Source organism: Mesoplodon bidens, assembly GCF_964165515.1.
Source record: "Mesoplodon bidens genome assembly, chromosome: 7".
Lineage (NCBI taxonomy): Eukaryota > Metazoa > Chordata > Mammalia > Artiodactyla > Ziphiidae > Mesoplodon > Mesoplodon bidens.
Window position 1 is genome coordinate 92,177,389 of NC_138164.1, and position 27,504 is coordinate 92,204,892.

At 46.1% G+C, this 27,504-nt stretch overlaps 1 protein-coding gene across 2 annotated transcripts in view; it reads left to right on the top strand.

Moving 5' to 3' along the window:
• Positions 1 to 27,292, top strand: part of EHF (ETS homologous factor) — a 38,482-nt gene extending 11,190 nt beyond the window's left edge. Inside the window, exons 2-9 of one of the 2 annotated variants that reach the window (XM_081239305.1) lie at positions 10,299 to 10,398; positions 14,057 to 14,302; positions 16,738 to 16,800; positions 19,467 to 19,535; positions 19,654 to 19,722; positions 25,126 to 25,188; positions 26,739 to 26,934; positions 27,038 to 27,292. In XM_081239305.1, the coding sequence (XP_081095431.1) occupies positions 10,302 to 10,398; positions 14,057 to 14,302; positions 16,738 to 16,800; positions 19,467 to 19,535; positions 19,654 to 19,722; positions 25,126 to 25,188; positions 26,739 to 26,934; positions 27,038 to 27,137 (903 nt within the window). In that variant the 5' untranslated portion in view covers positions 10,299 to 10,301 and the 3' untranslated portion in view covers positions 27,138 to 27,292. The remainder of the gene's footprint in view (positions 1 to 10,298; positions 10,399 to 14,056; positions 14,303 to 16,737; positions 16,801 to 19,466; positions 19,536 to 19,653; positions 19,723 to 25,125; positions 25,189 to 26,738; positions 26,935 to 27,037) is intronic. The other variant, XM_081239306.1, reaches the window with a different exon arrangement.
• The last annotated feature ends 212 nt before the right edge of the window (positions 27,293 to 27,504 follow it).

The following is a 27,504-nucleotide window of genomic DNA, read 5'->3' on the forward strand; positions in this document are numbered from 1 at the left end:
TGTTATTGGAGCAGAGTAACAGGTGCAAAGAAATACCTCTGCTGCCAACTCAAATGCAAAGGTAGGGCTTATAGCCTCTGGGAGGTATTCAGAAGATAACAGAAGCCCCTGCCAGCAACTGAATTAACAGCTCTGTTTACGGTGGGTTTTATGTTAACCTGCCCCTACCCCTCCGACACATAAACACGCCATTGTCTCGGGGAGAGACATTCAGCCATCCAGACAACCAACTGCTTTATTCTGCCCTGCTTGGAGATTGGTTTTGGCTGAGGCTGCTTCGTGTGAAACTCATGGCGGCCAACTCCAGGTCTTGGTGAGGGTTTCCTGTGAAGGTGAGGGCTTGGGGTTGTTGGAGAGAGGAGGGTCAGTCCTGTTTTTAAATGGAGTTGAAGTTCTTTCCAAGCGTGGTGATTTCCAAATGCCAGAGCAGGTTGCCAGGCTCTGTCTCCTCTGGTTCCACGGTAACCCCAGCAGGAGATGGCGAATGAGGTCAGACAATTTTGGAAAGATCTACTGTTGTTTTCAGAAGTGGTGTCCTCTCTGGATAGTCCAATAGAGCAGGGCAGCTTCTGTGTTGTGTTCACTGTTGTGCCCCCAGCTCCCAGCACGGTGCCTAGCATCTAGTAGACAGTCAAGAAATATATATTAATTGGAGGGGATAAATATTTAGACCTGTGGGACAAACATTCCTTGATGATTATTTCTCTCTGCCGAAGGCTAAGATACTAATTTTCTTCGGTATGAGGTCTGAAATCCAAGGTGGTTAAGTAAACTGTGGAAGAGCTGAGGTGGGGGTGGGGGTTGGGATAAGGGGTGACTCAGTCAGCCATGAGATTCCCTTGATGGAAATAATCATTACAAAAATCCTCTGCAAATGCTGGTCTTGTTTGTTTGGCCTTCAGAGACTCATACTTGTAAGTTCGTTGAGCACCATTGCATTGAACCATTTGGTGGTACTGAACATTAGGAACAGCTTTATTTCAAGTTTGCAAATAATACAGTGATAGAATCTCCTCAGATGAACTGGAGCTTGAGTTCTTTGGATTGAATGTATTGTCTCTGACTTTACAAAGATTTCCTGGTGTTTATGGATGTTTCTTTTAGGGCTGATATCTGCTGGAGTTTATTATCTTGTTGTGGGAAATCGAGGGAAGGCAAGTAGATGAATCTTTGGCCAGAAGCTCTCAGTTGTGAGAGTGTTTAAGGATTCGTGAAGGAAGGGTCTTAAAAATGTAGATTCTGATTCACGGTCTGGGCGGGACCTCAGTAAACTTCAAATTTAACTTCTCCTCGGGTGATGATGATACAGGTGGCCTATAGACCAACCTTTGAGAAACAGGTGTGTGGCCTCATCAGTCAAGTAGGAGAATAAGCACCATAAATGTAATCCTCTAGTCTCCATACCTGTACCTTTCCAAAGACCTACAGAGACCTAGGGTTGTAAAAGTAGGCCTGGTTTTTTGTTTGTTTGGGTTTTTTTGGATTTTTTTTTTCTATATGATCTTTACTTTATGATTATTTGGTTTTAGAATAGAGATTGAGGATTAGTGGGGAGAGAGATACTGAGGTTCAAGGTGGTGGGGAGGATGGTGAATTCTTTACTGCATTGCCAAACAGAGGTCCAGAATGACTCTCCTGGATGCAGCATGATCTCTACATTAGGTGCCGATGGAGAGGGACAGTGGGTCCCCTCCTGGTGTCACCATAGGAAAACTAGGCAACACTCATGTCAAGTAAGAGCAAGAATAGAATCTCTCAGGCCTTCTCTCAGAGGTCGGAGTAGACTTGTCTCCCATCCCTAACTCCACTGCAAAGTTTTCTTTACATTTCAATCCAACATGAGTGCAAGAGAGATTTTTTTTTTTTTTTTTAAAGATCCATGGTGTCCATAGATTTGCAGGGGTCAGTGGATGGTCTTTAGAGGGCCTGGGGCCCAGAAAATACGTGCAAAACCTGGTGTGCATTTTGAAGAGGAGAAAACCCTAGTTTCTCTTGAGGTCTCAAAAGACTCTGTGACCTTTTATGCTTCAAAGCTTGCCCTATTTTTCTTAGTTTGCCGCATCTGAACGAGATTGATAAAGGCTCCTGGGGTCGTGAAAGGTAATCTTGTTTTTTGATCAACTTTGGTGCCTGTCCACTGTCGGTATCTGAATCTTGTCTGGATCTGGCACCAAGACTGATAAGGATCAGCCTAATATGTATATTTCCAAATGGCTCACAGTCAGTAAAGTGTATCTATAATGGATCAACTCTTGGCCTCCCAATATGGCATCATTGCACATGAAAACGCTTGAAAGCCCAGGAATAATGCTTCTGATGTTGCCCCTGGGAACATGAAATGTCTGTTTCAAAACACATTATGAGGGTATGAAATTACCTGTGATGTAATCCCGAGAGGATCAAATACATTCCCCAAGCTTGATTCACATTTTAATACATTTGGAAAACACAAATTATTGTCTGTATTGAATTCAGTTAGATTTCACAGGTACTTGAATTTTCTTTTCTTCTCGTTGGGAGTAGTTCTCTTGAAATGACAGTCATATTGAAACAGGAAGTCAGTAATCTGTTGCAACATCTTTCAGGCAAATGCTGTGAATTCACCTGCTGGCAACTTTGATTAAGGACCGAGAATGGTTTGGATATTACTGTCATTGCAAAAGTAATTATTTACAATGTCTAATTGCTCCTCGAGCCTGAGGAGTAAAAATACCCACACAAGGCAGCCAGGTCTGAGGCCATTTGGGGATGTTGTGGTTGAATGTATCAAGGAGCTGGGAAGAAGGCAGACCATGGCTTTGACTCTCAGTCCCCTGGGGCTGGGAACAGGGAATACAGGCAAAGCCCTGCTTATGGTCTGCTCTGTGGTCCTGGTGGCTCCCAGTGTATCTTTACCCTCCCAGAAAGAGCAAACCCTACTTTCTGGACTGAGAGCTAATTCAGATGAAGCACAAAGAATTATGGACCAATTTATTTCCAAAATATAAAATAAAAATAACTTTATTGAGTCATAAAAGGAGAGTTTATCTTATATATGTGTGCAAATATACTCATGTATATATATGCATGTAAATATGTATGCATGTGTATATAAATATATAGGGGTATAAATCTGTAATTAATGGCTAAAAGAGTAAAACTGGCCCAGCTTTCATACCCTAAATATTCCTACCTGAGTGTATCGTAGGTATGACAGAATGAAGACAGATTTCTACCCTTTCATTCTAAAAAGAACTCTTGAGTATATTGAGAAGAGTGATGGCTTCAGGTTGCTCTGGCAAAAAGGAGAAGGGTTTCAGTCAGGGTCACTGCATGACTGAATGAACCAGAGGATTTTGTAATCTTGGAGAAACGTAGTAAAGGTGTGAGGCCCCAGATGGCAGAGGGAGAATGCTGTGAGTATGTATGGAATGGGGATGGAGGTGAGGATGAGTTGAAGGCATCTCTCTTCTCTGGCAAAGCACCCGCTTCTCAGCAGAAAGTGCCCAGGGTTTGTTGCTAGACACGTGGAGTTTGAATTCTCTTCTAGCTTCAATTCTTTCGAAACTGTGTGAGCTTGAACAAGTTATCCAACCTCTCTGATCCTCGGATAAACCATCTGTTAAATGACATAATGCCTTACAGAGTAATTGTGAATATTGACTGAGACAATGCATTTAAAACTATTAGCACAGAGCCAGCACATTTTAAATGTTCAATAAACCCTAGCTACTATAGTATAGTTATTATTATTATTACTATTATGTTTTTTATTTTTCATTTTTACAGCATTTTGTCCTTGGTCTCAGTAACCTCACCACAGAACAAAAGACACACCTTGCTCCAGATAAGCGAGCCCAAGCTGGGCTGCGTTTGTCTCTGTTGGCAGGTTCTCTCTGTGTGTTTAAGAAGAGAGACCAGTGGAGCAGTTCTTGGCCTTGGTAGGAGTCCCGAGACTGGGCAGAGCCTCCTGGGTTCTGGAGTGCATGACTCTGGTCCCTTGTCAAAGTCCCAGTGGTGCCTCTTTCCCCTCATTTTTCTGAACCCATGAGCTCAAACCCCAGACCGCCTTCTTCCAGTAAATGAGCAGTTCATGTGCTAAGGGACCCTGTAGGATAGAGAGATCCTCTGACCATTCTCTGCCAGGAGCTCCCACTTTGGATGTGCTGCTCTTCTGTGCACCTGCCAACCAGCCATGGTGTGTGAGAGCACCATGCCGGGTGGTAACCCAAGGCCCGCAGAGGTATGCCCTTCCACCGCTCCTGGCAGCCTCAGGCAGCATGTGCCTGGTGGGACAAAGGGGAACAGGAAGGATGCAGGCCCAGAGGGGTGGAGCACGGCTTCTGTGAGCAGGGGCTGAGAGATGCTGCCCACAGCTCAGCCTAACGGTGCATCTGCCCAGCAGCCCAGGATGGGGAGTGGGGAGGCACGAGTCCAGCCCTAGGCTAGATTGTGCCAGCCAGCTGGGATTGCTGAATATTACGTAGATGGTGGAAGTTGGAAGCCTTGCTTGAAGTGAACTAAACCCTCAATTTCCTCCTTGGAGACTCAACAAAATAATAGCCACAACACAATAAAGAAATGATAATAATGATTATAAAGACCAGCTAAAATTTACCAAGTACTTAATATGTGCCAAGCGCTTTTCCAAGCACTCTACATGTATCATCTCATTTTGTCTTTCAACAACCCTTTTCATATCATCTATCAACACTTTTCATACCATTCTATCAATGAGGAAAATGAGACCTTCAGGAGAAGTTGAGTCACTTGTCCAAGCTTGCCCCATTAGTAAACTGGCAAAGCCAGGGATTGAACCATGGCCATCTGACTCCAGAGCCTGGAGCTCTCCACCGTTACACCATCCTGCCTCTGAAGGGTCTAACCCGACCCCAAGAATGTCGCCCAAACCAACCAGCACAGTTTAGAGACAGATGCCTGGGCACACCCCATGATAACTGCTAACATTTCCTGGGTACTTGCCACGTATGAGATAATGTGTGAGAACTTTACATTCTCACACATTAAACATTCTCGTTTAATCCGCACATCAACTCCATTTCCCCCACTTTCTGTCATGGGGGGAAATTGAGACTTTAGAGAGGATGGTACTTCCCCAAGGTCAACACAGCCTGCCAAGGGGCAGAATCAAGATTTCAAGCTTCACCATCTGAGTCACTCTAAGAGCTGCCCTCCAGAAATGCAGCAACATCGGGCTGGGTTTGAAGGTCCTCGCACCTTGAGTATGCCCTTTCAACCCAGATGTTAGTGAGACTCTTTCTCATGCAGTCCCATTTGTGCCACCGAGCAGCAGCTAAAATGTGAGACTCTTAAACTTTAGGGTCAGGCCAAGTGCTCTGATGGCCTCCACCCCGATCCATTGGTCCTCCCTGTGCGTGGTGGTCAAGCTGGTGCTCGAAGGGAATTTAGCCTTTGATGAAGGTCTGGTAGGGAGGGTACAGAGGTGGTAGATCGCCTTTATGCGTGGGTGGCCCAGAAGTGGTCTGAGACCCTAGCATCTTAGGGCTCTGTGCGAATTTGTGTTTAACCCCGAACTGCCACTTAACAAAGTAAGGGAGTAAAGAGTGTCTGTGGCCACCCCAGCACAGCATGGTGCCGTCTCTCTGCCAAAATGGGTTCGGACTGGTCAAACCTTAGTGGCCCATTGTTTGCCATGGAATTGCTGCCTAAGGTGGAATAGACTGGCATGAGGTACCGTCTACTGTAGTCGACTGGGTCCCACGCGTGGCTCCAGACTTCTGTCGCCCAAAGTGTCAGTTTTAGAACTGCTGTGCAAAGGGTGATGTCTTGGGCGAATGTGGAAGTCAAGACAATCATAGGGGGCAAAAATTCCCTCCAATTGTTTGTATACATGAAGGAGGGATAAGAGAATGCAGATGGAAAAACGCTGCATCACCCACATTGCATTTCACTCTTTCGGTTTCAATTAAGCTTTACCTTTTTTTTGGTGTGCAGTTTTTAATAGCCCAAGTAGTAATTTACGCTGTGTTCCCAGAATACATACAATGCGGGAATAGACAAAGGTGGGCCTGATACCCAGTGCATTTTCTTGAATTTCTACCTAGGAGGCAATTACCCAGCATGACCAGGCACTGTGCTGGGGACCTCGCAGTCCCTTATCTCAGTCAGTCCTCCAGCAAGCTTAGGTGGTGATACTAATGCCGTGGCTGTTTCCTGGGAGAGGATATAGCAGCTCAGAAAGGATAGAAAACAGTCCAAGGTCGCCACACCAGCAAGATCAAAGCCTGAGCTGTCACCTTCACAGGCTCTAATTTGACTGGTGTTCACAACAACTGGGGGTGATTTGGCTCCAGGGGACATTTTTCAGGGGGGTGGTGGGTGAGTGCTGCTAGAATCTAGTGGCTAGAGGCCAGTGATGCAGCTAAGCGTACTGCAGTGCACAAGTCGGCTCCGCAACAAAGAACCATCCTGGACCAAGATGCCAGTCATGCTGAGGTTGAGAAACTGCTTTTCACCCCTAGAATTCTCCCTCGAGCTGGAGATGAGGCCAAATAGATCCTTTTCCCAGCTTGCTTTTGGCTCGAAGGCTGGAACCTTCTTACTTAGGCTCTGAATTTACTTCCTCCAATCTTGGAAGAAGTAAAATGTGTTAGAGCAACACCCTGAGAACTGATGTTTAAAGAAAGGAAAAGAAACTGATTTTAAATGAGGGCATGTGTTCTGGCATTGGACTAGGGACCTTTAAATCCATGATATTATTTATCCTTCCAAACAGCCCTTAGGCTTGGAGGACATCCACTTTCCCTGACTTCCCCTTTGAAATCAGTGAAGACATTGAGCTGGGAAAGGGTAACATACTCAAGGTCAGGTGGCTGAAAGATGGGGAGCCTGGATTCCAACCCAGGCCTCAGAGATTCCAAAGTCTCTACCTCCCACACTTGATATATTTTTCTTTTGAAAGAACATAACAAAAGCTATGCTGAAGGTAAAGTAGAAAGCTTAAAGAACAGCATTAAATAATTCCCTTACTTTTTAATGAAAAGGGTTGCTTTTTATACCTCATAAAGTAATCACCATGTACCATAGAAAGTTTATATTCATATATGGGAGTGTGGCTGAGTTGATTATAATAATGCTTTTTTAAAAAAAAACAATTCGCAAGGCACATTTATTATCCATTATCTCATTTGATCTTTTCAACAGTCCTGTAAGGCTGCTGGGGGGCAAATGTCCTCATTTTACACCTGAAGAGCTGGGCCTCCGGCGGGGTAGGACTTGGTGAAAGGCCTTCTGCCATGCTGGCCCCGAGGTGGGGGGCCTTCGGTGCCCATGCTAAGGGCGCTGTCCCTGCAGCCCCAAGCTGGGTTGAAAATACTGATCTTCTTTCCTCACAAGCCCGGGTGACCTCGGTGAACTCTGACTCACTAAGGAATATGCCACATAAACTCTTTTATGGGCAGTAACCATTTACTGTGCCCTGTAAAAAAGGGCCCTTCACCCTGCCAGCTGCTTTCCCTTGGAAAGAGGGTGCTGGCAGGGAGCACGCTCAGCCTCCTGGGGGGCCAGGTGGCAACCGGGCAGCTGTGACCTTGTGGTCCTCGGGGCTTCTCTGTGGGTTGAGAGTTCTGGGTGCCTCGTGCTGAGAAATGATGTCTGCCCGGAGGAAAGGGGCTGGTGGGCATTCAGTCCTAAGAGGAAAACTGGCCCACACAGTCATGAGACATTTATTGAATTGTTCCTTAGTACCCACTCGGCTCTCTGCATGCACAAGCTCATTCGATGCCCACAGCCCTCTGTGTCTGGGTTGTTCCCATTTTACAGGGCGGGAAAGTGAGGATCAGAAAGATTTAGGCTAGACAGACTTGAACTTGCTCAAGGTCACCCACAGTGAGCAGGGGAGCTAGGATCTGAGCCCACCTCTCCCTGACTTCAAAGCCAGGCGTTCAGTCCTCACACCACCCTGCCTTCTAGTTTTTTGGGAAGTGGTGAGCAGGAGGTCTGGGCCAGCCGGTTGAGGAGGTGGGTCCTAGTTGGCCCCGGCATGTCTGGCTTCCACTGAAATGACCACTTTGAAACAGCCCTGCGGGCAAACCCTTGTGAAAGAATTTCAGGGAAGCCTCCGCTGCACACCCCACCCTTACCCACAGCCTGGAGGGCAGATGGGCTGGGCTCTGAGCTGCAGCCCCTTCAGGGTTAAACAGTAACCTGTCTACTGCTTATAGTTGAGCAAATGCTGGCAAGGAACAAGCCCGGCCTTGAGCAAACAGGAGTCAGTGCCATGCCTCCTCCCTCCCCCAGCCACCCCTCTGGGGACCTGGAAGTTTTCTTGTACCTTGGAGTCCCCCATTTGGTTTCTTAGCTTAGGGCAATTGCTGTAGAAAGCTCGATGGGAAAAGGCCCAGTTCCTGTGAAGGAGAAAAAGGCTCGACTTGGGTTGGTTTTCTCTGAGAGTGAGAATCAAAGCGATTTCTGGAAATGAACTTAAGAAGCAATCTACCTTCTTTAAATTTTTGCGTGGGGAAACTGAGGCCCAAGGTTGCTTCTGGTTTGGGTTATCCAGAGATGTAGTAGCCCTCCTCCTCATAACACCTACCATGAGGTCATGTCCTACTTTGTGCCAAGTGCTTGAGGTATAGAAACTTGTTTAAGCTCCAACCAATACACATGGTATGTATGATGACCTGTATTTTGCATAAGAGGAAACTGGGGTTCAGAGAGGTTAATGACTTTTGTTCGACTTAGTACCAACTTTAGCAGGTAAGTGTGAGAGCGTGGGATAAACCCCCGCTCTTTCTGACTTCGAAACTCATCTCTATGGCACCACCACGTAGAATCCAGCTCTGCCGTCTCCGCACCCTGTGGTCTGTTACAGTGTTCATTATTCCCACCACATCTTTCCTTCTCCTACCTTCTACTTAGGCCTAATTATTTGCCAAACAACCAGGATGATGATGTTAATAATCATGATAAATGTTCCTGTTTAGCCTAGTTCAACTCTTAATCACTGCTCTATCCCTGGTCCCTAAAACTGTGCCCAGCCCATTGCAAGGCTGATAAATATCTGTTGAAGAAATGAACACATGAATGAATTTTTATGCCTTTTCCAGACCCTTCTTCTCCCCTCTCAAGCCCTACATAGAACCAGAGGAGCACTAGCTAAATTAGAGGAAAGGGTTTTGCGGGATGGAACTACTCTGGCTGGGCAGTTTCCAACTGGGGGAGGTTGGTGACTCGTGAAGAAGCAAGATTTCCCCCATACAGGCAGAAACATTTCCGTGAACTGCTACTCTAAAGCTAGACTCTTCTCCCTACCTGAACATTTCCAAAGAACAGGTTACCCTTAGAGGCCCTGGGTAATGCTCAATCATCCTCTGGAAACAAGCTGTTCATCCTTTGGATGATTGAACACACTTCTGGGGCTTTGAGTCTGAAAGGTGGAGGGCGCCTGCCTTGAGGGTAGGAACATTGTAGATGCTGGACGACTGAGGTGAATATTTCTAAAGTGTAAAAATTTTACATGGTTTAAAAAACCCAAACAGGCTCATGGAAGACAGCCTCTTCTCCTGGGTCCTTTACTGAGAAAACGAGCCCTCAGACTGAGAAAGTCAGCTTCAGATCAGCTTTGAAACCTGCGGTATTCTCCAGGTCTCTAAAAGGAGAGGGAATGTGGGGCTGAATTTTTACCAAGAAGGAGGGGAAGGGGCAGTGTCTTGTCCCCAAAACCAACTGATTTCTAATATTATCACGGAGCCAAATACTTGACAAACTCTAGGTCAAATATGGCTGAGGTCCTCCAAGACGAGCCCATCCCGTGGCAGACATTTGTGCTGAGGGAATTTACTGGATGCCCAGGTGTAGGCTGCTCAGATGTGTTGAGATTTGTAAATGTCTGATTTCAGGTCAGAGTTCCTGCACAGGTGCCGGGTCTGTTCTGCTACCCATTTGGGTTTTCATTGATTGAAATTTTACTTTAAATAAAAACCTCTTCGGTATTTTCACTTTTGTCAAAAAAAAAAAAAAAAAAATTGGCTGCTGGCCAGACTCGCCCAGTGAGCAAGTATTACATTTTCCTCCCGTTTCATTCCTGATCAGAGATTATTCATTTGTGAATGGGTGGCTATAAAATCTTGCCTCATGCATATGAAAATCGAACCTGGAAATTTTTAATTGCCAGTGAGTTTTGCTTTTACTGAAAGGGCTGTGGCAACATGCTTCACAGGCAATGGATGGAAGGACCAAATTACTTCTTCCTTCCTAAATTCACTCTATGATCTATACTCTCAAATGACGTTTGTCCAAGAGGCACTGGCTGAACGGCCTGTTTGATCCCTTTACAGATCATGATTCTGGAAGGAAGTGGTGTAATGAATCTCAATCCCAGCAACAATCTCCTCCACCAGCAGCCGGCCTGGACAGACAGCTACCCCACGTGCAATGGTAAGGGGCCGCGCGGGGGTCAGTGTCACTCCCCATGGGGATTCTTCCTCGGCTTTAATTAGGCTTCGTTTCCCAACTTAATGAAAAATACAGGTTTTATTCAGCCGGGGGGTGTGGGGACCAGGGAGACTGGAGAAAACTCTTCTTCACGCTGGAGGTCCTCACAGGACCCCAGGGCCCCAGCCAGAAGCCCATTTGAGATATTCCATGGTTTTCTCCCAATATTCAAAGGTCCAGGTTGGTAGCCTGGCAGAGAGGGTGATAGAAGAGGCACCCCAGAGGAAGGCCGACTTTAATAGTGTTGGCTGGGATATCAAGATAGGATAGGATGGAAAACTGTGTGTGCGTGTGTGTATATGTGTGTGTGCGTGTGTGTGTGTGTCGCATGGAAGCGTGGAAGTTAAGGAGAAGACAGTTGTAGCAGCTTTATCTTTCTATTTCATTTTCCGGTGATTTCCCTTTGTAAAGGGAGGGGAGAGTTGTTAGGAGACCATGTGCCTGCCTTTGGTGCTTTAATCTAGAACCGACTGATTAGAAGAAGGAGGGCCTGGTGGTGGGGCTTAGAGAGGGTTTGGTGATCAAGCCCATGGCTTACTGTAGAAGCCGGACTGAAAAAAGTTGTTGCTGAATCAGGGCACCGCACCCCATTGTGAAGGTGTTCAGTTTGCACAGACTTCTGTGCACCGAACTGCAGTGGGTGTAGGGAGCTCTGAGCCTTCTCCTGCCCAATACCTGCCGCTAATCTCCTCCCCAGAGACTCTGCTGTGCTTGCTTCCCTTGAGAAAATGGAAATGGGCCATCGGTGAGCAGAGTCTGGGAAGCAGCAGTGGGAGGCTGATGGAAGGGGTGCATTCTCCAAGAAGTGGCCGATCCGTGGGCAGCTCCACCTTCCAGCTTGGAAGCCCAGCCACACGTGGTCAAAAGCGGGGATGGGTGACCTTCTCTGACTGATCACCTGTGCTTCTGAACTCCTGCCTTTTCTGGGCATGACCTTCCCTGTGGCAGGACTCAGATTCCTTGTGGGGCCCTCAAAGGATGATTCCAAACAGGGAAAAGCTCTTTAGGCTGCAAAATCTTTTGGATGCCAGGCCCTAGGACCCTCGATTAAGGCAGCATCCCTCTGGTTTGCTCTGGAGTGTAGTCAGCAGGGAGTGGAATTTAAACATCACTTTTTTACTCTCTAACTTCCAGAGGCCCCAGAGAGGGCCCAGCTCCTGGTCATGATTGATGGGGGAGGCCAGTTGAATGCCAGAGAGGAGCTGAACTCATACGATTTTCAGTGCTTTTCCCAAAGCTTCAGGAATCTGATGAGTCGCCTGGCTGATGGGGAGTCTCCCCTGGTCAACTTTAGACAAAATTCTCGGGTTCTGGCAAATTCTAACAGGCTGCGCTATCAGGAGCCATCCTCTCATCTGGGTCATGTGACATCGAGAGAAGAAAGTACCGCAGGCCTGGCGTGGGGTTATTGAGGGTTGTTGTCTCTTGTTTACAAACCCGGAGCTGCACGGTCATAGCAACACAATTAATTAAAAAATAAAAGTACAAAGACTTGGGGAGCTGCAAAAAATGTAGCCCACCCTTAAATAGCTGTATTGGTAGGACACCAAAAATTCGGGAGGAAGTGGAGACATCCGGTCTAGGCTCTGTGTGTTGGTGTATTAGGGAATATTTCTATGTAATTTAATTTTGGGACTAGATTCGTCCAGTCCCTGCCCCTTCCCCCTCCACTGTTGGCTTCTCCTTTAGGGCCCAAGCTGGGGGTTTAGGCCTGCTTTTGTGTGGCCATGAGGAATGCGGAGTAAGGCACATAATATGAGTGGCAGGTGGGACCAGGTTGGAAACATTCCCCCTTCAGCCTTTCCTCCTGAGGTGTTGAGGGCTAGGCCATAGGCATTATGGAGATCAAACCTTTTGGAGCTCTGTAGCTCCTTGCCATCCAAACTGTATCCACTGACCAGCATCATAATCATCCTGGGGAAGCTTGTTAGGAATGCAGAAACTCAGGCCCCACCCCAGGTCTATGGAATCAGAACCTGCATTTGAACCACATCCCCTGGTGACTCATAATCACATTAGAGTTTGAGAAGTACTGATCTAGCATGACCTTGAAGAAAAAGTTAGGGACCATTTTCTTTTGCTACGTTTTCCTCTGTTGGTCTATCCTTGAGTTTGTGGGACTATCTGTGTGTCATGCTCAGCTGGATTTCCCCTCCTTCAGCTTGGTGGGCTATAATAGGGTTTTCCCCTTGTCCTTGCCCCTCACCTTTCCCACTAGAGAGCTCCTTCCCTTGGCCCATGCTTTCAAGGGGATTGTAAGGTCTCTCAGTCTGGTTATATGCTGCCAGAGGCTGGTTCTCTCTTCTCCATCCCTCCAGGATTTGGGGCTGATTTAGTCATGTTCTCTTAAGTGAGTATGAGTGTCACATACATAGATGGTTAGTCCATAGCGAGCTCAGTAATATTTATTGGCTTGAATGAACTCCTCTTCTTCGCCGGTACTTGAATTAACCATCTTGTGAATGCACCTCACAACTCTTCCAGGTTCCAACGTTATTTCTTCTTCAGCCCCAAATTTACTAAAGAAGGAGAGAGACAGTACCTATGATGGCAAAGTCTCTGAGGTAGTTTTTATGGGAGATACAAGGATGGGTAAGACAGAGTCCATGACCTTGAGCATACAATTTACGAAGGAGGACAGGACTGTAGTTAGAGACCCACCAAGAGAGGCAGAACATGACAAACGTAACTAGGAGAAATGAAAAGTGCATCTCCTAGAGATTCAGAGGACAGCAGCCCTCAGCAGTCAGTCAAGGGGGTCTGTGACGGCTTTATAGGGTGGTCAGGGCCAGCAAGCTGGGTAGAAATTCAACAGGCAGTGATAGGTAGACTACAAACCAGGCTGAAAGAACAACGTAGAAAAAAGGCAAAAGGTCACTTGAGGAATAGTTAGTGAAGAGCCTTAATGCCTGGTTTGGCAGTTTTGGGCCTAATTTCAGTGGATAAAGGGAAATTGCTGAAGGTAGCTGAGTAGGGAAGTGACATCCTAGTGGCTGTAATAACCAGTATGGGGTGGGAGGATGTCAGCACAGTGAGCAGATGAATCATCTGGGCCACTTTGGGGAGCAGCAAAGGCATCACAGAGACAAGAACCTGAGTCTCAAGCTTCAGTTTGGTTGAAAATGGTCTGAGTTTTGGGTATGTATGTGTATATATGCATGTGTAAGAGAGAGAAATAAATGGGAGAGAGAGAGGGAGAAGAAGGAGAGAATTATGTGGGTGTGGACAAGAAGCTAATACTCTGTTGAAACTGTAGCAATGCTTTAGCTTTCATGGTAGTTTGTGGGAGGTGGGGAAAGAGCTCATGATCTCAGAGCATTTCAAGTGTTGTGTCCTCATCCAGAGCTCAGGGGTAAGTATATGGAGAACAAAATGAAGATATACAGAGGCTGAATGATTGGCTCCCACCACAACTGGGGAAAGAATTGCATTTCCTAGAGCCTCCTCTCCAGAGCCCATCTCAAGCTCCAATCCCCACTGATGCACGCAGAGGGTGGTTGTGATCCCTGTGACGTCTGGCAGCCAGAGGGGCATCCCCATGTCTGGGATCATGCTCGGAAACAAACACGGGTCACTCACAGGGCCGCCTCCTGTTTTGCAGTTTCCAGCGGGTTTTTTGGAGGCCAGTGGCATGAAATCCATCCTCAGTACTGGACCAAGTACCAGGTGTGGGAGTGGCTCCAGCACCTCCTTGACACCAACCAGCTGGACGCCAGCTGCATCCCTTTCCAGGAGTTTGACATCAACGGCGAGCATCTCTGCAGCATGAGTCTGCAGGAGTTCATCCGGGCGGCAGGGACAGCGGGACAGCTCCTCTACAGCAACTTGCAGCATCTCAAGTGGAATGGTAACTCTTTCTCTGTCTCTGTCTCTGTCTCTCTGCCCTGCTAGGAGCCATCTGGGAAGAGGAGAGACTCCACAGCTGGCAGGGTTCCTGTTTAGGGGTATCCAAGGATGGTCTCACCTCCAAATGACTGTTTCCTGAGACAGAGAAGTAGAAGGGAAGTGAGAGGACAGGCTTGAAGCCTAGGGTACAAGGTGTGTCTAATCCCATACAAATCCAGCATACTGTAATTCTCTCTTTACATGGTTAATGTCCAAGGAGACAAAGGTTAGCTGGGTATTCACAGGATACTTGGTACTCTCAGAAAACCACTTCTTTCTCTTGCAAATGGGGTTCAATTGTTTCATTCCCAATCCCTTGCTTGTTAAGATCATCATGGCTATTTTTTAAAAAACATTTCTACACCTAGGTTCTCAAGATGGGACGTAAGTGTGGTAAGAAAATAGGCAAAATTAGATCTAGTTTGTTTTTTGGGAGGGGAGAAAGCTTACGATCTTACAACAGATTTTTAAAAGGTCCTGAATCGAAAAAAGGCTTAAAACGAATGGTCTGGACACATTTGGGATGTTTCTTCAGTGATTTCTGGGATTGGTGCTGCCCTAGAGCCCCAGGTGTCTTTCCTGAGGCCTCACCTAGCACATAGACAGGCACCGTTTAAAGGCTGTCCATTGGTGATAGTTTATTCACAACTACACGTGTGCTACACTGGCTTGCAAGAGCTGGTAGGGTAGACAACTATCTTGCAGAATGTCCTTGACACGGGCCTAAGGTTCTTCTGATATGGTTATAAAAAACTAGCTCCGGTCTTCCCTGGTGGCTCAGTGGTTGAGAGTCCGCCTGCCGATGCAGGGGACACGGGTTCATGCCCTGGTCTGGGAAGATCCCACTTGCCGCACAGCGGCTGGGCCCGTGAGCCATGGCCGCTGAGCCTGCACGTCCGGAGCCTGTGCTCCACAACGGGAGAGGACACAACAGTGAGAGGCCCTTGTACTGCAAAACAAACAAACAAACAAAAAAACTAGCTCCTCTGAGAACTAGTTTGGAAAGCAGTGATATGTATGAATAGTGAGCTGTCCTGTCCACATCAGAATGGGCATGTCTGTCTAAGCAGAATCTGTGTTTGGGCATGTAGCTGGAGCTTTGGGAAGCATGAGCTCCAGGGCTATGAACCAGATTCAGATCCAGATAGCTGCCATCAACACTGAAGAGAATCCAGCGTCTGGCTTCGGAGCAGGCAGAAGTGGTGGCCATTTGAGATGACCTCATTCAGCTCCTGGGCACTCCCTACTTCCCATCCACCTCACAGAGGTGGTTGCTCATTTTTCTTTTACTAGAACCAAACCAAACAAAGCTCTAAAAATAACCCCCAGGCATCTTCAGAAAGAGCAGACTTACACTTGAAGAATTAAAAATATTTACCTCCCCACCTCCAATTAAATCCACTCCTTTAAAGCTTTGCCCTGATTGAAGCTTAAGGCAGGGAAGTGTGGGAGGTGATGTGGCTGTCCTTGACCTTCCACCTTTGACCTTCCACCTTTGGCCTTCCATGACTTGCATGCTGCTGGTGTCTCTGAATGCCTAATGTCCAGATTTCTCACCTTTGTTTCGTTGTTTGCCTTTTTGTAGACATTCTACTAACTTACATTTATTGAGTATTTACTTATACAAGGACTCTAAGTGAATTGATTCATTTGGTGACCTTATGTGAAAATAAATATTGCACCCATTTGACAGGGGCAGTTTTCATCTGGGAAAACTGAAGGTCAGAGACATTAAAGCATGACCTCTGCTCCTGAGATATTTATAACCTGGATGGGCAGGAAAAACATATGAAACGAATTCACTTGTATATATGTGCTTTCATATATGATACATCTGGAGAAAAGTTGCCAGGCATAAATAAGGGAAGAATCACTGCACTTATCCAGACATAGCTCATAGATTAGATCTAATCAAAAGGGGTTTGATTAAATTTAAGATCAAAGAAGAACTAAGGTGGTTTTCCTTTGCATTTTGTATCAAATCTTAGTATGGGAAAGAACCTTAGAGGAAATCTAATGACTTTAGCTAGCTTAATCTCCTAAATGTACAGTTGAGGAAACCAAGATGAAGAAAGGTGAAGTACCTTGCAGCTATTAGTGGAAAAACTGGTCTTCCAACTTCTAAAGTTCTATTTCCTTCATACTGGATGCCTTCTCTATACAAGGCCAAATAATTCCATCTGATGTTGGTGCCCTAGCTACTGATTTTCTGGGCCAAGGGCCCCAGGCTTGAGATTATAGATCCAGAGAGGGAAGCCCCCTCCCAGAAGCAAAGAAGGGTGATCATGCTGTGGGATTGTCAGAAGCTCTTCCATGAAGCCAGCTTCGTCCTTGGTCAAGCAACACATTTTGGCTACACGTGGGCCCGCTCTGAGTTTCCCAATCTGTCCTTCACAGGCCAGTGCAGCAGTGACCTGTTCCAGTCCACACACAATGTCATTGTCAAGACCGAACAAGCTGGTGAGTCGTGGCAGATGAAGGGAGCCAACTTGGTAGGCAAAGGCCTGCGGAGGACAACTGGGAGGGAGTGTGAGGGAGAGTGTGGGAGCAGGACGGAGCCAGTACTTTGGCAGGAAACCCAGGGATGTCTCTTCCCTGGCTGTCTCCAATGGGCCAGGCAGCCATGAGCCTCATCCCTCGTCCTTGGGACCAATGACTGACGACTATTTCTGATTGTTAAGATTGATGGTGAGCCTAATTCTGCCCACACTTCTCTGCTTCCCATGGTTGGTCAAGGGAACACCCAGGCTCTGATCCAGGAGCCCAGAAAATGCAGAATCTAAGTGGGCTTTCTTGTCACCACAAAGAGTCAGGGGATTGGACTTGGCCAAGTTAGGAGAAGCAAGGGGAGAGAAGAGGAAGGGTCAGTGTCTCCTCTCCCCCTCCTCCCTTGGAGGGAGTGTGTTTCACAAGGAGGAGGAATATTCGGACTTGGTGTTGTAGTTACTATAGTTTCTGGGGACCTTGGAGTTTCTGTAGGGATGTCCAAAGGCAGCTGTGGAACTGATTCCCGCCTTAAGTACGCTTTTAGACAAAAGCCACTGTTCTGAGCTCTGAGTAGAGTCTGCAGGCCCAGAGTAGCTACATTCATTTTTGTTCTCCATCTGCCTAATCATCCCTCCTTCCTCTGTCCCAAATCTCTCTCCTGAGGACTTTCTGTCTCCCCTGGGGACTTGCAGGGGGCAGTAACTGCCTCGAGAAGTTGTGCCCTAGAGCCTTGTACCAATCAGAGGTCTTTGTATAGTGACCTTTGGCCTATGACCTCTTAGGCTAGGGAGAGCTCTGCAAGTCCCCCCAAGCCCATAGGAGCTGCCACTGCTCCAAGGTCACTCCCCATGTCCACATCAGTGAGAATGTGGGCCACATGGACCAACCACAGAGTTTGCCTCAGGCCTCCCTGCAGGTTGCGTGCCAGTCACCAAGGACTGTATTTTACCTGGGGTGATTTTTGAGTCACTAGGGGCAGAAATTGGCCCCACGCAGTTATTTACTCTTTTGTAAGGGTGCTGGTCTACCATTATTAAAGAAAAACAGTAGCTGCTAAACATGTTAATTAGGTATTCCTAGCCCTGCCCTTCCCCCCAGAGACCAGGGTTGAGTTACCCAGATGGTCTATGCTTTATGGGCGTGACTGCCCTAGAGGCAGGCACAGGAGTTGGCCTAGAGGATGGTGCCCCCTGACCCCGAATCCCCACTGTTGACTGGACAGATAGCCCCAGCGGAGGAGACAGTTTGGTACTGGAGAGGTCTCAAGTACTTGACAATTCCTCCTTGACCATCCAGACATTCTCATGTTGCCAGTTCACAAAAGCCGAGCCGAGGGGTGGGGAAGAAGCTCCACCCTGGGAGGAGGGGAAAGGAGGCTCATACAGGGGCCAACACCCCCAAATCTTTTTGGTTCAGTTTGTTTTCAGAGACAACAACAGGTGTACAAGGTGACCCAACGAGGCCAGAGGGTGTAACCCCTAAGTGATCAGGCTTGGGGTGCCCAAACACGTAGCTATTAGTTCAAATACCAGCTAAATCCCTATGTCGTAAACAGGAGGACTTAGCCAGTGAGTCAGGTTTGTATACCACTTATGCTACACAAACAAAATGAAACTCGGCCAGTGGCTTACCACCCCGGCCCTGAAATTCAGATGCTGGGCAGGAGGGAGCGGAGGGCAGCCTCTGTCTGTGACGAGGGGAGAGCAGGAAGTTCCTGGTGGGGATGAGGTGACAACTCCTGCCAGATCTCACAGCTCTTGGCCAGCCAGGAAAGAAGAAACTTCTGTTGGAGATCAGCCCAGAGGTGAGGGGTGTGTAGGAGTTGGGCTTCGTTTAGGGTAGGTGGAGGGGAGTTTCCTTGGAGTCTGAAATCTGAAGAGTCAGGAGACGTGCTTACCCAGCACACTGAAGAGAGAGAGAGAGAGAGAACTTTTCCTAGATGAAGCAATGAGGCCCTACTCTTAAAACCTGTTTATTTGATTTGGTAACACTCTCATCTCCTTCTCCTTAGTTCTGTTTTGAAAATTTTATGTTACCCCTTAAGCATATTGGAGAAATTCTGGAGGGAGGGGGCTGTCACCCAACTTGAGGAGAGTTTCTCTCTGGATTTTAGCAATAAAGACTCTGTGATAAGACTGAGCAGACTTTTTCTTAAAGAAACATCATTAATTCTCCCAGGAAGACGTTACTAGTAAAAGATGCTCATTAATCATGAAATTATTTTGTCCCTACCATTTTTTTTTTTTTTACTAGTCTAAAAATGTTCTGGTGACAATATAGTAGAATGTAAGACAATGCCAGGCTCCTGGACCCCCCCAAGTACAGACTGGGAATATCCTCAGGAAAGCATTGGTCCAGGACAGGATCCCACTGTTACAACTTCTCTCACTTCCCTCAAAATGCAACAGGTGTAGAACACCTGGATGGGGCCGTAACAAAGTCCATCTCCCCTAGGGCCCTGGAAGAAAACTGGGGTAACATTATGATAAGGTAACATGTGGCTGAGGCAGAATCTTATCTCTTCTCTCTGAGAACCAGCCCCTTGTCCCACACCTCTTTGATGAACAGTGAGTAAGAAAAGGCAAACTCCTCACCTGGGGAAGGTGATTGCTGACATTCCCATTTTCTGTCCTTTGTAGACCCTTCCATCATGAACACCTGGAAAGAAGAAAACTATTTATATGACACCAACTATGGTAGCACAGTAGGTAACTAACTCCCCAACGCTTAAGACCCTTTTACATTCTTATTCCGGTTTGCTAACAGCCAAAAATTTATGTTGTAAGGAGGGGACTCTTAATGTCCTTTATGTTTTCATTGCCACAGATTTGTTGGACAGCAAAACTTTCTGCCGGGCCCAGATCTCCATGACAACCAGCGGTCACCTTCCCATTGGTAAGTTGTCCTGACATCTGAGGCTGAGTGTGCCTCCTGCAAGTGTTTACTGTGAATTAATGAGAATTACCAATGCCCTACATTTCCAACTTCGCTGGAGTCTTTCCCATTAAAAGGCTAGGAAAGGTTTATAAAGAATCTGCTTTGGGGCCCATATTTGTACATTGAAAATGACCAGCAAGGATGCCTCTAGGAAATGTGTTTTGCTCCTGTGAAACCAAGTCACTCTCTGTGACAACAGAAACTCTCTTTTCAGTAAAAACTTGCTTTTGTGAAATTATCCAATAAAATTATTCATATGTGGGTATACTTATGGGGGAGAAGGCTCTAGTTAATTTTCAACAAGCTGTCTTTGGCTTTAGAGAATGAATGTCTAACAGTGGAATTCAGAGGACAGTGAACCTGGGATGATGGTCTCTGGGTGGAGGGGCAGTAGCTGAAAACTTCTGGAACCCTGGGAATCACAGGTCAGTTTTAAAGTCTGACCTTGTTGGCTCATCAGGACTCTCTAATTAGTCAGACCGCCTGCACATTATGAATTATGTTCATATGAGTCGTGTTTGGTTAGGATTGGATGCATCTGGGGTCTACCCATGACTCTCAATCAAGGTTACACTGAGTGAGAGGGCTGGTCTGCTGGGAGTCTGGGAGAGAAGCTTTCAGATTGTATTTCAGATGATTTCTCCTTGTCCACTTACAAATAGTTCCACTGGTAGGAATGAGTGCATGGGGGAGGTGAAGAGAGGGTTTCGTGTTGTCTCTTGATCTCGGTGCGAATTTGTGAATCTGTTTGGCTCTGTGAAATGGAGCTTAGACCCGTCACAAGTGAATCTGTCTTTTCCTGGAATTGAATTTGGGGCAACTTCAGAGCTGGGATTTAAAAGAGTGTCTGTGAAAGGAAGAATCAAACAACAACCCTTCCTCCTTCCTTTTTTTTTTTTTTTTTTTTTCATTTTGTTGAGTGTGCTTTTGAGAACTGAAAAAATGAAGGCTTTTGGTTTGAGGTTTTGTTCGGGTCAAGCCCTTTGAATGAGACAGGGCTGGGAGCCAGGGTAAATGCTTCTGGAATTGAAGTTAAGAATGGAGGCCAATTCATTTCTCGACCTCCCCCTCCACACAGAGGCCCATCGCCTTATGTGTCACTCTAAGTATTTGCTGAAATTAGGGAACTAGATCAAACACTAGAAAGGTTCCGCAGTGGATTTGCCATGCTGGGGGAACTGAGTCAGTCAGGGTAAAATTTCTGTGGCAATCGTCACCACCCAGTCAAGACCAAGGTTTTCAGAGCTGAAGAAACCACCATGGTCACCCTCTGACTTCCTGACACACCTCCTAAGGTGTCACCTCCCATGTCCTGGGTCTTTGGCTTAGGACAGAAGATTCCAAGGAAGAATAAAGTTGAACCAACCACTTCCTGAGCCTCAGGGATGGTTAAGTCTCTAGGCACCTGGGAAAGGAAAAGCCGTAATCAACAACTCTGCTGCCCTCCCAGCCAGGACACACTGCTCTCTCCTGCATCCTGACTTAACCTGCTGGAATCTCCCAATCAACAGGGACCAATGTCAGCTTTCATATTTGTAGTAACAGGGAACTCACTGTCTCCTGAGTTCAGCTATTCTACTTTTCAATAGTCCTTCTTCAAATGGGCTTTACAAATCTGCTCTCCTGTACCTCCCCTGATTCTTGATCACCTTACTCCAGATTCCTATCCTGAAATTGTAACACAGGCTGGAAAATGAGATAAGCCATCCAGGACCCCGATCAGAATGATCACTTAAAGAATCATTTCAGTGTCTGGGTTGGTGAATTCTTTGGGGTAACAGCCTTCCAGGTAGGATAGTTATTACAACCTTGTAAGGATCAATTCCTTTTAGAATAGTTTAGTCTTTACTGGACGGGACCAGAACCGCCCCCCCCCCCAAAGACCCTTGTCATTTGTGTGAGTCTTTAGATTTCCAGCTCCTATGAAATGGAGTGCAGTTAAGTATCTTTACGTGTTTTAGTGCAAGTCACAAGCCGCGCTGAGGCGAGGCCACATGTCAACTGACGCCCTTGCTGATAAACACAGGTGGGGGAGCGGGCTCTGTTTTGATTTCTCTGTCATCTGCTCATTTCATAAAATGGCCGCCGCCAGCGTTCCTGATCTGCCCCATAGTCCTCGAGCCAATCACGCTAACTCGGGATTGATGTGTTTATTTACCGACTCGCTGAGCCTAGAGCGAGGGTGGCATGGTATATTATAACACTGAAATTTGTATATCCCGTAAAGAAATGGCTCACAGCTGAATCATATGCAAATGCTTCTAATCTTTGCTTCTTGTGAAGCAGCTTAGATGAAGTCACGCTCTGGGACTCATCATAAACTTGTGCCTCGGTGCTGCCCCGTCTGGACTGGACCTTGGCCTGAGGTGCCTGGGAGCGGAGCAGGAGAAAGCCAAGCTGGACAGTTTCCCCAGAGCAAGCCATTATTTTACAAGGATGAATCACTTAACCACGTGGCTAACTTCAAAGGTTTTGACTTTTATTTTGAGGCCAGGGGAAGAGACAGGGGGCAGGGCCATCATATTAAGGTAAGGTTTCAGATCAAAAGATTTTAGTGCTGAGGCAGGTGGGTGATTCCACAGCTTGTCCCCCATGCCCTGGGGACTGGAAGAAGAGGCTGGAAGAAATTCAAGTTTCTTTTGCCTTTGGCTGCATATTCTTGCCTACGATGATGCACACATTTTTATTGGGGGAATTTTTTTTGCGGGAGGTCTTTCTTAAGCTGGATGGAAGTCTAGCTTGGGTAAATGGCTGACATCTCAAAGAGACATTTCCTCATGGTGTAGCTGGTCTGGGGCTTCTTGATCTGGAGTCCATGGACTCCTAAGTGATCCACACACTCCTGAAATTGTTACAGAATTTCACGAGTGTACACATATGTGCCTTTTTCTGGGGAGAGGGGCCAAGGTTTCCATTTTATTCATAAAGGTACCTTAACTCCCCAAAGTAACTGATTCTTGCCTTACATGAGTTTGCAACCCCTAAACAATGATTGAGGCCAAAAAGCTGAGAGACACCTACACTTGGGTTTTTCTGAGTTCAATGCTGGCTCTGAAATAATGGCCCTGCATCCCTCCTGGATGCCATTTGAAAATGAGCTTTGCTTGTGGCCTGCTGGGTAAATGCCACTCTTTGTCTGCAGAACAACGTGGCCCTGTCAGAATGATGTATCACTTGGAAACCGCTGTGGGTGCCAACCTGTCGCAATATTGTCACATCCTGATGGGATGTCGCAACCTCACCCTGAAACCTACAGAGAGGGAGAGTGGAGTCTCCTTGCATTTCCTGCGAATTTGTTCTTTCAGGTTTCAGAGAAATCCAAGTCGGGTGCAAACCCTCCTGCTGACAGTGTTGAGGGGAGGGGCGGCGGGGTGGGGGAGGGTGGTGGCGCATTTAACCAGAAGAAGAGGTTTCTCTTCTAACCAGATCTTATTAAAACTCTCTCATCTATCCCACCACGACTTTCAAACTGCTGGGAGCTCTGAGTTGTGACAATCTGGGAGATCAGATAGGTGAATGCATCCATGCACGTGGGGAGATAGAGAATCATCAAATTGGAATGACTTTTCCCCACTAAGTAGTGGGTTGCAGAACTGAACCTGATTCTTGGCAGGGAAGATGTTTATGAAATCTGTTATGTGGCACCATCTTTGGAAATGGCATAGAAGAGTGGTTTTGAGTAAAACCTCTGGATCCTGCTAGTACCTTCTTCATAGGGCGATTGTGTGAATCAAAACAGGTGATTCATGTAAAGTGCTGACCACAGTGCCTGGTACATAGTAAGTGGTCAAGAAACAGGAGCTAGTCTTCTTAACCATTTTCCTTAGGATCTAATGGTATTCAAACTTTATTGAATAATGGATCACTACTGACAATCTTGAAAGCTGTGGACCCTCTTCCTTTGCCTGTGGTTTCAGTCAGTCTGAAATGCCCTTGAAGTCCACACATGGGTCAGCAAACCTTAAGTTAGGGAGCCCTGATGTAATGTACACAGAAGGGATACGATATACTGGTCCAATTTCTTATCAGGATTGGCTACCATTTAGGGGCTGCCCTGGATTCAAGTTGGCAGATTTTTGATTGTGGTAATTTTTTTTATGGCAAGATCTGCTTTAGTCGTCCTGACATTTGAAGTGCCCATTGGCGCACACACACACACACACACACACACACACACACTGCTAGATCATTTAGTTTTCTCTTTAACAAGTTTTATTGCACAGATTTTCCTCTGTCATCTCCTCTTTGTTGATAATCTCAAGGGTTACCATAATGAGTCATTTGTTAAACTAATCTGTGTTTCCATAGTCCACTGTGGCCCTCTGTACTGAGCTCAGGCCAGTCAATGGCCCCTTTGTCAGGCTAATTAAAAGGTAACTTTGCATGCCAAAAAAGGCACTCCTCTGGCTTAAAAGTCATCTTTCTTTGTTATAAATGTTTACATTTTTGTATTATATATATATATATATATATATATATATACCTAAAACTTTTCAATGGCCTAAATCCTTCAGTGGGGACTTCCCTGGCGGTGCAGTGGTTAAGAATCCGCCTGCCAATGCAGGGGACACGGGTTCGACCCCTGGTCCGGGAAGATTCCACATGCCGGGGAGCAACTAAGCCAGGTACCACAACTACTGAGCCTGCGCTCTAGAGGCCGCGAGCCACAACTACTAAGCCCACGTGCCACAGCTGCTGAAGTCCATGCTCTGCAACAAGAAGCCACTGTAATGAGAAGCCCATGCACCACAACGAAGAGTAGCCCCCGCTCGCCTCAACTAGAAAAAGCCTGCGGGCAACAAAGAAGACCCAACGCAGCCATAAATAAATAAATAAATAAATAAATAAATAAATAAATAAATAAATAAATAAATCCTTCAATGGCTTCCCATCTCTCACAGAATAAGAGCTAAAATCCTCAAAAAGTCCTATAAGGCCTTAGTGAACCTCACCTGCTCCCCGTGCCCCTTGTTCACAGCCACACTGGCTTCCTTCTATTCTATGCACACTGACCTCAGGGCCTTTGCTATTCTCAGGCATGGAAAGCTCTTCCACAAGCTCTCTGTATGGCTGTCCCCTCACACTGTTCTGGTCCCCTTATCAGAGACGTCTTCTGTGACCACCTTATATTTAATGGCAAAATTATTCCCATCTCCACACTTCTACCCCTATTTCTTACCCTGAAATTTTTTCTCCAGAGCACTTATCACCTCTGTTTTGTTTTGGACACGATCACCTACCTGAACAGTGCCAGACATGTAGTAGGTGCTCAATAAATACTGGTGAAATGAGTGGATGAATGAATGAAGATGATAATTGTAGGAAATAGGGAAATGAAGCAGTTCTCATTTTTCTCTTTAGCAGAGTCGCCTGATATGAAAAAGCAGCAAGACCAACCAACAAAGTCCCACACCAAAAAGCACAGTAAGTTGGCTGGCTTTCAGATGCCTCCTGGCCCTTCCCCTTGAGTGGAGAGGAACTGGAGGCCACCAGTTTTTAGACAAATATTGCCTCTGCCTGCTGCCTGCATTTCTTCACCTCAGACTGGGTAGGGTGTGAAAAGAGAGGCATCACTTGCTGGCTAAGTAACCCCCTCTGCAGTTGCTTCTCAAAGTGGAGCCCCAGTGGATATTTCCTCCTCATTCTGTTCTCTTTGTGCTAAAACTGAGACATCAGTGAACGAGAACTTCTTTCAGGCATGGGGTGAGCAATTTCCCTTTCTCCAGAAAAAAGGGTGGGAAGAGGAGAGAGATGGGAAGAAACAGCTGAGGGTGTATTCTTTTTTTCTTTTGCTATTTGTTGGCTTCTTACTTTTGTGGAGTTATTGTTCCAAGAAATACTGTTTATTCTTAAGATTCAACAGTGCTTTTGGGGAGTTGTATTTCCCCTGATAATAAAACCTTATGAAAGTGTATGAAATATCAGAGACGTGGAGGTGGGGGGCGGAGGACACGGAAAGAAATCAAGGTGGTGTAATCTGGAAATTGTAAGGAGTTGGACTGCTATCTGCTATCTGCTACTCCAGGTCATCCCACAGAACTGAATGAACACAGCCCTTCAAATTGGGTGTGGGAGGGAGTTGTGTGTCACAAATCCAGTGAGGGTAGAATTGAATTTGGTTGCTAATTTCATTACAGTAGCTGTTTCATTTTCAAATTGGCCCCCTCAACCCCTGTGAGACCCCGCCCCAATATATTCTAGGAGTTAGAATTCTAAGACCCTACCGATGCGCATTTGGCTGACACACAGTTTCTGGGTGGCAGCCGTCTAATTGGTTGAGGTTCTAAATAAAAGAAGTTCCGAATAAAAGTGGTTGGGCGTTGCTCTCCTGGGAAGTAACAAGTTGAAATGAATGCCCAGCAACCTGTCAACCATATTTAGAAGATACACCTCCTAGCCTAGGAGATCTAAAACCTATTTTTAAAATTTATTTCTTTTTATTGAAGTACAGTTGATTTACAATGTTGTGTTAATTTCTGCTGTACAGCAAAGTGATTCAGTTACACATATATATACATTCTTTTTTAAAAATATTTTTTATTATTGTTTATCACAGGATATTGAATATAGTTCCCTGTGCTATACAGTAGAAGCTTGTTGTTTATCCATTCCATATAATAGCCTACATTTGCTAACCCCGACCTCCCACTCCGCCCCCTCTCCCAACCCGTGCCCCCTTGGCAAACACAAATCTGTTCTCTATGTACGACCTGTTCTTTTGTCTTGGCTTTGCCACTAGTTAGCTGTGTGACCTTGGTCAAGTCAGTTAAATTCTCCATGCTTCAGCTTTCTGATTTGTAAAATTAAAAAACTGTGCTAGTTCATTCTTAAATACCCAGTGGGGATTCTGTGATTTGGCATCACAGGTGGGTAGCATGGAGTCGAGTATCTCTGACTTGATGTAAGATGTTTCAACTCTAGGCCTCCTCTAGGCCTTCAGCCATGAATAAACTCCTTTTTCTCCTTCACCTCAGATCCGCGAGGGACTCACTTATGGGAATTCATCCGCGACATCCTCCTGAACCCAGACAAGAATCCAGGGTTAATCAAGTGGGAAGACCGGTCTGAGGGCATCTTCAGGTTTTTGAAATCAGAGGCTGTGGCCCAGCTTTGGGGGAAAAAGAAAAACAACAGCAGCATGACCTATGAAAAACTCAGCCGAGCCATGAGGTGAGGAGTTTCATGTCTCCAAACATGATAAGGCCGTGTGACCACTCATTCCCCCGGCTGTCTTAATCAGACCAGCCACCTTATGCAATGCCTTTTGTTACAGATATTATTACAAAAGAGAAATTCTGGAACGTGTGGATGGACGAAGACTGGTATATAAATTTGGGAAGAATGCACGCGGATGGAGGGAAAATGAAAACTGAAGCTGCTGACACACTGAACACACACCTAAACACATCCCAAATGATAACCAACCAAGAAGTCCCTGGACATAAATATTTCAAAGACTACTTTTCTCTGATATTTATGTACCATGACGGGGAAAAAAAATACATCTACTTCTAACAGGAAGAAGGAACATGACAGTTGATAGAATTATTTTGTTACTTTGAAGTATGTCCTATATGGGGAACAAACGTACACAGTTTTCTGTGAAATATGACACTGTATGTGGCTGTGATTTATTTTTGCCTCTATTGTGAAGTTCTTTCCCACTGCAAGAACAGAGTCTGTAGCCATGTGCTTCTTGCTAAGGAGAAAGAAAAAAAAAATCAGATGGCATTAAAAGTT